The sequence below is a fragment of the Sinocyclocheilus rhinocerous genome, unplaced genomic scaffold (assembly GCF_001515625.1).
Source record: "Sinocyclocheilus rhinocerous isolate Xijiao unplaced genomic scaffold, SAMN03320098_v1.1 scaffold1024, whole genome shotgun sequence".
In the NCBI taxonomy this organism is placed as follows: Eukaryota; Metazoa; Chordata; class Actinopteri; order Cypriniformes; family Cyprinidae; genus Sinocyclocheilus; species Sinocyclocheilus rhinocerous.
The window spans coordinates 977,444-989,073 of NW_015655417.1; the positions used below are offsets into that span (position 1 = coordinate 977,444).

General features: G+C 37.8%; 1 protein-coding gene across 3 annotated transcripts in view; it reads left to right on the forward strand.

Annotated features, from left to right (window-relative positions):
• The window catches only part of LOC107718290 (seizure protein 6-like), a 110,192-nt gene extending 99,423 nt beyond the window's left edge, over positions 1–10,769 (forward strand). The window contains exons 2-4 of one of the 3 annotated variants that reach the window (XM_016525311.1): positions 9,016–9,756; positions 10,351–10,484; positions 10,645–10,769. In XM_016525311.1, coding sequence (XP_016380797.1) covers positions 9,016–9,756; positions 10,351–10,484; positions 10,645–10,725 — 956 coding nt within the window. In that variant the 3' untranslated portion in view covers positions 10,726–10,769. Of the gene's footprint in view, positions 1–8,145; positions 8,230–9,015; positions 9,757–10,350 lie in introns of those variants that run through there. The other 2 variants (XM_016525312.1, XM_016525310.1) reach the window with 2 other exon arrangements.
• The last annotated feature ends 861 nt before the right edge of the window (positions 10,770–11,630 follow it).

Below are 11,630 nucleotides of genomic sequence, written 5' to 3' on the forward strand. Positions count from 1 at the left end.
CAGTGGAATACTGCAATAAGTTTAGTATACGACCCCTATTAATCAAACATTTTTTATCTTATATATATATATTTTTTTTTATTTATTTATTTATTTTTTTTATTTTAGTAATGTGCTTTTGTATTTTTGTTTCTTTACATACACACACACACACACACACACACACATATATATATATATATATGTGTGTGTGTGTGTGTGTGTGTATGTATGTATATATGTTAGGGGTGTAACGGTACAAAAACCTGATGGTTCGATATGGTTTCGGTACAGCAGGGGGAAAAAACTAAACATGGTTTACTTTGGTTTACTGAACAAATTGCTCTTTCTTTAAATACATTCAATTATAATAAAAAATTTCTTAGGGATAAAAATCTACCTCAGCTTATGCTCTAAACTATAGGGAGCCCTTTTACATTACTATAAGGTTACAATTAACAAGAGAGCCCAAACTTAAATTTAATTACTATTTATTTTTAAATATACAGTAATAATCAACACTCAACTCAACTCAAAAATGTATGCAAACATGTAAATTACACATAATTCAGTTTTTACTGTACAATAACTTCTAAATGATCAATTTTCTATTTGTTGTTGAAATATGAGATTTCATCTAATATTTAAGTTTTATTTTATTTCAGCTTTATTTCAATTAACAACATTGTTAAAAGTCATTTTTCGCTTCAGTTAACAATAACAACACTGTCACAGAGATAGATACTTTAGTTACATGTATGAATATAATTCTGGGTTGAATATATGGTTTGTTATTGTTTTCTGGCCACAGATAAACCTTAAATATATTGATAAATAATTCAAACATTATATAACGAGTCATATTAAAGCTACATAATATGAAAACAACATTTAAGAGTTTGTGTATGTGAAGACAATATAGTGTACTGTGGAAGTGATTACTCACCTCTGAGTCTCTCCCTCTCCATATAATTGGAGTCTGTGAGCAGCTCTCTGCCATCCAAATAGATTAATTATGAAGCCTTGTGTGTGTGGAGTGTAAGTGTTGAACTGTGAGTGGGGAAGACACGAAGGGGGTGATGTAGCCACCTCATCTCACTTCTCCCCTTAAAAGGTGGGGTAAGCGATTTTTCAAAAACGCTTTAGAAAACTGATTCGGGCCGAATAGCAAAACAAACTTGTAGCCAATCAGCAGTAAGGGGCGTGTCTACTCATGATGTGGAGGAGAGAGAGTTCAGTGCACAGGACGGACATTAGCCGAGCCGAGCGACAGAAAGATAGAGATGGCAGATAAAAAACAAAAGAGGAAAACGGTTGCGTACGTATGTGTGGGGCGGAGCTATCAAAATAGGGGCGAGACCCTTTTGGGCTAGGGGCGTGTTTGTTTTGGTGATTTCAAATGTCAACATTGGCTACCAGAAATCGCTTACCCCACCTTTAATTTCCCTCATGCTCTCTGAAAGGGCTCTTCATAACTGAAGTGACTTTCTTTCAAGTTTCCTCTGGGGATAAAGAGAGTTGTGTGTGTGTGTGTGTGTGTGTGTAAGCAGATGCGTGCAGTTGTTACATATGGATTTAAGAGAGTTGAAAGAATATTCCAGGTTCAATACATGTCAAGTTGAATCGATAGTCTTGATTACCATAAAAAAATCATTATCACAGTCCCTCTTTCTCTTTTTTCTAAAAATTGGCACTTACAATGGAAATAAATAGAACCAATTTTTGGAGGATATAAAAGCAAAAATGCAAAGCTTATATTTTTATTTTTAAAAAAAAACAATTTTTTAAAAAATTATTTTAACAGATTTAGAGTTTATGGCAATCTGTTGTCATGGCAACAAAGTTGTACATGTATATACACTACCGTGATGTTTGGGGTCAATTTTATTTATTTATTTATTTATTTTATAATTCTTGTAATCATGAAGGACACGTTAAAATTATCAAAACTGATTTTACATGGACACAGAAAAATGTCAAATGTTGCTCTTCTGAACTTTATATTCATCAAAGAATCCTAAAAATATATATCTAAATTCCCAAATAAATATTAAGCACCACTCCAACACTCATAATCATTAATACTCAAGATTGGAGTAATTTCTGCTTAAAATTTAGCTTTGCCAACCATCAATCACAGGAATAAATTTATTTTTACAATACATTATAATAGAACAATTCTTTTAAATTCTAACAATATTTTATAATATTATTGTTTTACTGTATTTTTGAACAAATAAATGAAGACTTGGTGAGCATAGAGAAATCTTCAAAAGCATTAAAAAATCTTTCCGAACCCAAATTAAGCCCTATTCGCACGGGATAAGTATTATCTGGGGACCTTGTGTGATTTTGAAATTACGCCCCCCCCCCTTGAGATATTAAAATAATATCTCAAGCTTTATGCTTGATTTATTTGTAACACATTAACCTCAAAACCTTTTCAGCTTTCTCTTTCTGCAAATTGTATGGTGTAGTGATATGACAGCACCCAAAATACTATCAAACACTCCAACGCAGCTCCATTCTTCGCGAAAGATGGATAAAAAGGCGCACAGGAAACAAAAACCTCGAAAAAATTATATACGACCCGCCAAATCACAGTGATGCCGATTCGCATGGGACTAGTATTATCACAGGACCTCGGCGTTCCGTGAAATATGGTAGGTCATTTGCGGAGGAATTTTTACTTTACAAATTACAGACATAGCCGATTTGCACGGGATTAAGATCACAGACAACCTCCGCAATTATTACAAATGACTGGAGGTCACCAGGTAATACTAATCCCGTGCAAATAGGAATTTTTACTTTACAAATTACAGACATAGCCGATTTGCACGGGATTAAGATCACAGACAACCTCCGCAATTATTACAAATGACTGGAGGTCACCAGGTAATACTAATCCCGTGCGAATAGGGTTTTAGTCTGTAACTTCACATAGAAAAGTTTTTTTTTCCACACTAAAATGTTAACAACACATATTGTTTACATATTGTGGCTACACTATTGAAACAGTATCTTCACATTTACAAATGACCAGTTTATTTCCATTGTAAGTGCCTCATTAATCAAATTGCAATAACTTGCTCTTCCCCTAAAATAACTTTTCTTTTCCACTTCTGTCGTTTAGCCCACACAGACTGTTGTACACTCTTAATCAGTACCCTAATAGCTTAATTTAGACATTGTTTTAACAAACTTTTATTCAATCTGGCTCCATTCAGGTGTGAAACTTTTCACTAATTTCCACTTTAATATCTTATTTAAAATCCTGCTTAACTTGGAAATATGTAATATTATGAAAGTAAAAGGGGTTTGTGACCACCATTCAAACTAAAAACTAAAAGTTTTTGGTTCTCTAGCAAGCATTTTGTTATCACCATCTTTGTGTTCTGAAAGAGCTGTGTGGAATGGTTGGAGAAATGGATCAGAATGCTTAGTTTTATTCTGACCTAGTAAAAATGGGGTTAAAAAATCACCTGTAGAGCCAGTCTTTATTTTGTCTGACCAAAAAAATGACGGAACAAAAAGTGTTTTTAGGCCTTTCCACAAACCATTCCTCCAGTGAATAAAAATGCTCGGAAATGTAATCAACTCCGTTTATTTAGGATTCCGTGGTCTGTTCGAGATAAGCCCCATTTTTAGTTACAGTCTATGAAAAGCTCAATGATAAACATCAAAGTGCCTCTTGAGGCGGTTCTCCATCACTCAGTCAGCCTTTGTATCTCTCCGACTTGAAGTGACTTTGGCTGAAAGAAGGAGGTGGAAAGAAATAGAGATGGAGGACAATAAAAGAAAAGGACGGCATGACTGTTATGGGAAGCAGAAGAAGAAACCTTGGCTGTGAAGGTAGATGAATAGAGTGATGTGATGATTCATTTAAACAATTTTATGTATTTTCCTATATTTGCCACTTCTAGCAGCTCAACTTAAATTAGTGATGTCAGATGTGTCAGAGAAGCCTATGCTAGTCACTTGCTCAGGCAGAAGTGAAGCTTGGTTTGTTTTTTTCCCCACTTGTTTTCTTTTTCATAACTTAGACTTGGCAGTGTGCTCCTTCCTGGAGTTTTTTTATTTTTTTGCCTTTACAGTGGAGGCGTGGGGAGCTGGAGCAGACGTATAGCTGTGAGGGAGGCGCTGTGTTAGTTTCCCTGGTGCATTATTGATGCTAGCTGTACACAATGGGGAGGGGAGTGCTTTGCCTCACAGTCCTTCTCTTTTTTACAGTTTTCAGTAGATGCCTTGTGGCTTGTGGTGTGTGTTTTCTCTCTCTATCTGTCTCTCTGTCTCCTTTTTCTCACCATCTGTTTCGTTCTCTTGAAGCACAGTACCCGCAACGTCTCTTTACTGAGCTGTTATCAAAACTCACTTAGGGCTGGGACAGACAAACATCCTTGCAAGGAGGCGGTTATACTTTAATCAATGCAAACAGTGGCAAGCAAAAATTGAGTAAAATATTTGCTGGGTGGCATGTGAAAAGACATTACAGAAAACTGTCCATCTGCTACTCGTCAACCTTTACTGTCAAAGTCAAACAATCCCTCCTCCGGTCACACAGCTGATACATGAGCTCTGGGAGATGAAGCCCCTCTGTGTCTTGATGGGCCTTAGATGCTGCTCTTTGAGCTTAGAGAAAGTATTTTAACACAGTTTTTAACACAGTATTAGTTTCCTCTTCTTCTGTTCCGTAGACTTGTAATAAACCTATAGACAATCTTTCATGTGTATTGTAATGGATTTAATAGTTTTATTTCAAAAGAATAAATAATAAATTTACAAATAACACATAAATTATAAATTTTAATAAATAATAAATAATATACATTTTAGTAGTAGTAAATGTATAAAATATATACAAAATAATTGCCTCGGGACTGGGATGTGTATATATTATATTATTATTTTGTCATGTACTTGTTAGATTTTTTTTTGTCACACTTTATTTTAAGGTCCAATTATCACTATTAACAAACCATTAACTATTAACTATCAATAAAATCCTAATTTGCTGCTTATTAATAGTTAGTAAGGTAGTTGTTAAATTTAGATATTGGGTAGGATTAGGGATTAGAATATGGTCATGCCGAATAAGTGCTTTATAAGTACTAATAAACAGCCAATATGTCAATAATAGGCATACTAATAAGCAACTAGTTAATAGTGAGAATTGGTCCATATAAACTAAAGTGTTACAGATTTTTTTTTATTTGAAGCAACTTGCAGTGCATTTAAAGGGTTACTCCACCCCAAAATGAAAATTTTGTCATTAATCACTTACCCCCATGTCGTACCAAACCCGTAAAAGCTTCGTTCGTCCATGCATTCTCTGGGAATCAAACCTGTGACCTTGCTGTTGCAAGCTTCTGTTTCTACTGTTTAAACCTTTTGTGTGAATGTAACGCCGTGTCCTAACCAGATGCGATGCGATGAGATTCCAGTGACAAGCAATTTGTCTGTCCACACCAGACACGGTGCTGCTCAATGAAAAGTCAATCAAAAAGCACATACTCAGTACCTGAGATTATCATCGTCATAGTTTGTATGCTGTTGTTCCTGCCACGACATCACAAAAATAGAAACCCTTTCCCCAAATAGAATCTCCTGTCACTCGTCGTGTATCGCTGTCAGGGTTGGTTAAGACACAAGTGTAATAGTGCTACAAGTGCATACAAAGTTGTGTCCCAAATGATGCACGTACACCACCATCTAGTGTATGAATAGCCCCGCCCCCTCTAGCATGTAATTAAAGCTGCGACAGTTTGGAAATGCAGCATGAAATGTCCAACATTCCACATTTCATCAAGTGCAACATCTGGGAAGTCCACATATTCTTTTTGAGAACACACTCTTCACACTATTTATACTAAAAACGTCTAGAATAGTGCATAAGTATGTGAACTTGTAACCAGATGCGATGCGATGAGATTCCAGTGACAAGCAATTTGTCTGTCCACACCAGACACGGTGCTGCTCAATGAAAAGTCAATCAAAAAGCACATACTCAGTACCTGAGATTATCATCGTCATAGTTTGTATGCTGTTGTTCCTGCCACGACATCACAAAAATAGAAACCCATTCCCCAAATAGAATCTCCTGTCACTCGTCGTGTATCGCTGTCAGGGTTGGTTAAGACACAAGTGTAATAGTGCTACAAGTGCATACAAAGTTGTGTCCCAAATGATGCACGTACACCACCATCTAGTGTATGAATAGCCCCGCCCCCTCTAGCATGTAATTAAAGCTGCGACAGTTTGGAAATGCAGCATGAAATGTCCAACATTCCACATTTCATCAAGTGCAACATCTGGGAAGTCCACATATTCTTTTTGAGAACACACTCTTCACACTATTTATACTAAAAACGTCTAGAATAGTGCATAAGTATGTGAACTTGGACGCACCTAAAGTACAAAAACTCTTGGGGACAACTTATGAACTCAAAAATAGGACAATTTTTTGGAGGTTGTGAAAGCAGCAAAAAACCCAGATTGCACTAGCGGGTTTGCCCAGGTAATGCATGTACTGTAAGTCACTTTGGATAAAAGCTTCTTATAAATAATGACTAGTAAATGATATGCTTCTTTACAGATGTCTCAGGGCAACTTTTTGCATAAAAATGAATGACAGCCCAGTTCTCCCTCCAGCTGTTATTTGCAGTAATTCTTCCTTCACTGTGTTTCACGCATAAAGGGCGCTATTTAAATAGGAGTTCAGTGAACATACCTATTTGCAAGTTAAGAGAAAATGCAACAGAGTGAAAAACAAAGCCCACACTCCCCCGCTGGTTTGTGTAAAAAGCTTCTAAGGCAGGCTCATGGTCATTTAAAAGTCAAATCCAGCCATTGAAGAGCACAACACTGAGGGACCTTTGAACAGACAGTGAAGTCAGTCTGAGAGATTCTGTTTATACTCCACCAGCACTAATGGAGCAAATCAAACACTCTCCTGCCTCAGCACACCATGTCTGTTTGGTCTTGCCTGGAGTTTTTAGTAGAGCCTGGACTATGAACTGCTGTGGTTATGTGAAGTCCAGGGGGTATATGGGACTTTCCACTGGGAAGCGTTTGGGAATGCTGTTTTTTTCAACACAAAATCCCTGTGACATTGAGTGTGATATGCATAGTGATTTCAGAAGCTTTTTATAAGTCAGGAACTCCCAAGATACAAACTTTCGCGAGTGGTTCTTTCCAGAAATGTTCGTGTTCTGGGTGAAATGGATAATAATTCACCTTGTAACATTAGGCCCATTCATTACATTCAGTCTGTCTAATTTAACAACCTTGAAATTTGACATTGGTTATTTCATAATTACTCATGTAAGGGCACAGCTAATAAATTAATCATAAAGCAAAGCCCTGATTGAAATTTAGAGCTCACGACATTTGCGTTTTGGTCTTCTCGTAAAAAAAAAATGGTTTTGGTCTACAAATGGTCTACAAATGGCTGAATTCTAAATAGATGACAGGAATTGAGGACTTTCTGCCCTTTGCTTTGTCTCTCATGTGTCATTTTACCTGGATCTGAGTGATGCGTTAGATGTCGATGTGATTTTTACCCTCAAAGTGAAGTCAATCTCTCATAAAACACACATCACCGCTCGGCGAAACGATGTGTATCTTTTGCCTCTGACACTTCATAGGATAGGATAAGGAGAAAAAAATAGCCCGTCAGTTCCATTCAGTTTGAGATATCATCCTCTCCTTTCCGTTCCTTTCGTGGGAACGCGCTTCAGATACACCGGGAAGCAGATTGTTATTAGTAAGCCGGAAAACAGAATGAGAGCTATTAGGGTGCAAATGAAGCATTGTGAAATCAAAAGTTTCCCCGGCACGCAGCAGACTCCTGAAGGCCGGCTGATTACATCTCACCAGGTGCAGGTGGAGGAGATCCATTTTCACCGCTACACTTCTCAAATCCACTCATTACAACGTGCCGCCTGATGATGGTTTGGACTCATTAATTGGCAAGGGAGGAGAGAGAGCATTCAAATTAACAATTATGGTGAAGGAGTTTATTTTTTTTCCTCCACATGCTCCAAGGCGTTTTCAAAGCATCTCCAATCATAATCCATTTAGCAGATACATTTCCATTTTGTTAATGTGCCAGGGGTTCTGACCCCGCAGTTTGAATGCTTTTCAATTTCATATGGCTGAACCACAAAGCGTCACGAGCCGTATAAGCTGCACAGTCCTCCTCTTCTTGGGTGGTATAGAGTGGAAATTTGTTATAAGGCTTAACACAAGGTAGGGTGCCTGGCTTTGAAATATGTTAAAAACGACTAGTTTTTTGAACACCCAAGTTATTTTTGTAGCTCTAAATCATTGTTAATTTCTACAGCTTTTAATTTTATTTATTTTTTTGATAAAAATTTAAATGTAGTCCGTATTGTTCATGCCATATTTATTAATTTTATTCGGTTACTTGGATTTACTTGGATTAAACATTTTTAAAGGTACACAACAGTATTTTGGCCTCTCTATCGACAATCTCTGGTTGAAACATAAAATCGCAAGTTACTTACGATGGAACTTTGTTTTGTTTTTTATGCTTTTCATGCTCTCTTGCCAGGGGGATATCTAGCCTTTTGTCAGTAGTGGGACACAGTCCCCCCACCTAAACAGTGTGCCCTAATTATATTACTATGGATATATGGACATTAACCTATATTTTTAATAGTTTAGCAAGCTGTGTTGCTTTATGCTTTAGTTATCAATTTTCTGTGTTTTAGTGACTTTTGGAGAATTATCATTTTGCAATTGCTTATCTGGGAATTAAGTGTGGTTTTATGTTTTATATTATATTGTTTTGTGTTACTGATATTATTTTATAATGTAAAAGCACTTGGCCAATATTAAAAGTGCTATAGAAATAAATGTGATTGTTTAGGATGTTGAATTCATCACTGAAATATCAAATCAAAAATCGTTCATCAATGTACATCAAAAATTATGTTTTTGGTGAGATTAACTCTATTCTAAACTCACTGTATGTATATTTCATAATGAGCTTGTATTGACTCTCTCTTCCAGGTTCTTTTATGGACAGGAGGTTGGCAGGCACCCAAAGAGGAGATCAGCTGGAAGCAGAGGAAAGGTCCAATCCATATCACACCACACAGAACACAGACAGAGGCCTGCCCCTGTTCACAACAGCTCCCTCTTACAGTGGCCTCGGCCACCATCTGCCTTTTAAGCCCTACCCACCTTACGACCCTCGGGGCCAAAGCCATGAGCAGTATTTTCAGGACAGCGGAGGGGCAGCTCACCATCCCACAATGCCATCGTCTAATTCTCATCTCCTCCAGGATCCGTCCACACAGCTGGTCCAACACAAGGACGCACCTCCATTCCCTGATGTAGCAGCTCCCAGAACCACCACACTGGCTCCATCAGCCGCCGCCCTCACCCAGCCACACATGCCCAACATCCAACACAAACCTTCAGCTGAAACACAGAGCAGAAGCACGGAGGAACCATCCGTGTCCATGACTGTAGCGTCAGTGACCACCACTGACGTGCACACATCCGCACCGCCTGCTTCCAAACAATCAGACAGAGGAGATGTCACTCTGACCTTAAACAACGAGCACAAAGATGCAACAATCCTGCTGAAAAGAGACAAAGAAAAGTCCTCAATACTCAAGGTAGAACATGGCACTCCAGGAAGTGATGTTGCTGTAAAAGCATCATCAATGTCTGGGGATTTGGATGAGGAGACCACCACCTCCACCATCATCACCACAACGGTTATTGCGACCATGCAGGCACCAGGTACCATTCACACGATCAGCGTGACTTAGATTTACATATTTTTTACACAGCTTCCTGATGCGTAATTCAGAGCTCTTCAGAGGTTTACCTGCCCTGCTTGTGCCTAAAGATGTGGGTTTTGAGATGCCAGTGGATAAGCAGTTTTGTGCCGCTCCTAACATTAAGACTTTGGTAGATTTGTGCAATAAATTCTGGGGTCTGAAAAAAATGAATTCAGGCTACATGTTTGTCCCTTTAAACATCCCTAATAACTAAGGCCAAGCGTATGAATTTATATGGAGCGAGAACATATCTCTTGACCCTAAGCAGCGTTTAACTCTAGAGGAAGATAAAGGAGCCGACAGAGCAGAAAGACCTCAAGGCTAACAGAAAATATTCACTCACCTGCCATTTCACCTGAATTGTCCGCATGCTCCTACACAGCAGGGCAGGAAAACTGACCTTGTTGAATCAGAGAAAATGAGAAAATCTTGAAGGACAATTAAAGATGGGAGGGAATGCAATGAAGTGAGATGGAGAGAATGAGAAAAGGCTCGCCTCTACTGATGCACACTTTCTCTGCCTCTCTCTGTCCTTCTATCTTTTCTAATGCAGCTCCATGCAACACCAATTTCACATCGCCGGGAGGCTACATAGAGACACTGCAGCAAGCTAAGAGTTGGTACAATACGGATGTGGACTGCACATACACCGTGACAGTCTACATGGGCTATGGGGTGGAAATTCAGGTAAATTCATCTCACGGTGCTTTTGTTATTGACCCAGTCCCTGGAAACGATCTAAATTACTGTGGTAATTCAGTTCTGCTCTTTTATTCTTGAAAGGTTAAGTGTGTAATTTACTGTGCCTCTAGTATCAAACAGAAAAATAGTGATTGTTTTCGCACAGGTTTTGCAGACACACACACACCCTGTCTTCCATTGGTCAGGCAAACAGATAGACCCACCCCAATCTCACACAATTGGTTAAGTCAATGTAGCCATCAAACTGGTTGGAAATGTTTTGCTAGCACCAAAGAGCCACAGTTACACTTTTCAGAAATCAGCCTGAAAATGGCTCTCTTATAGTTCTCTCTGAATATGAGAAAAAGCATTTTTGCATTGGAAAAATTCCTACCTTCAGTTAATATGTAAAGGTCGCATATAAATGAAGCTGCTGTTCGTACAAAAGCTGACAGAAATGGCTGATGTATTTGAATGGTTTGGGAGAATATCTGTCAGTGGCAGATGCAGAGGTATAATCGTTTTATTTGTTTTTTAAAATTCTGCTATTGATGGCTCTGCTTTGAACCCTTGTGATCTGCCTATAAAGTCTGTTCTGAAATGTTGTGAAAATATGACACATTACAAGTTATTTTGGTCAAAATCATTGCATGTATACTTCAAGGATAAGACAATCCCAGAAACCATTGCAAGAAGCTAATTTATTTGTTTGTTTTTTGTTTAATAAAATGGTGGACAGAGTCCGGAGAGATGTTCTATTCTATAACTATATTTTAATCAGTAGTGAAGTATTATTAAACAAAAAATAATAATACTGTCCGATTAAAATCCACCCCCTAAAAGTGTGCCTAACTTGCTAAATATTAACTGATTTTATTTTATTTTATTTTCAATATATTCATTTACTCTCAGATTTTCTCTTTTGTCATATACATTTCAAGCTAATTTTTGGTTAGATACTGCCTTTTTAGACAGTATAGACAGCATGGAAGCTCACCAGGGTTTGGAACAAAACCATGATGTACGCCCTCACAAAAATCACCTTCATCCTTATGATTAACTGCAGCCTCCTTCATAAAATATACAATAGCCATTACCTCCCTGACCTTGCAGATGGTTTAGCTAATATATCTTGAATAGTAAAGATCACGC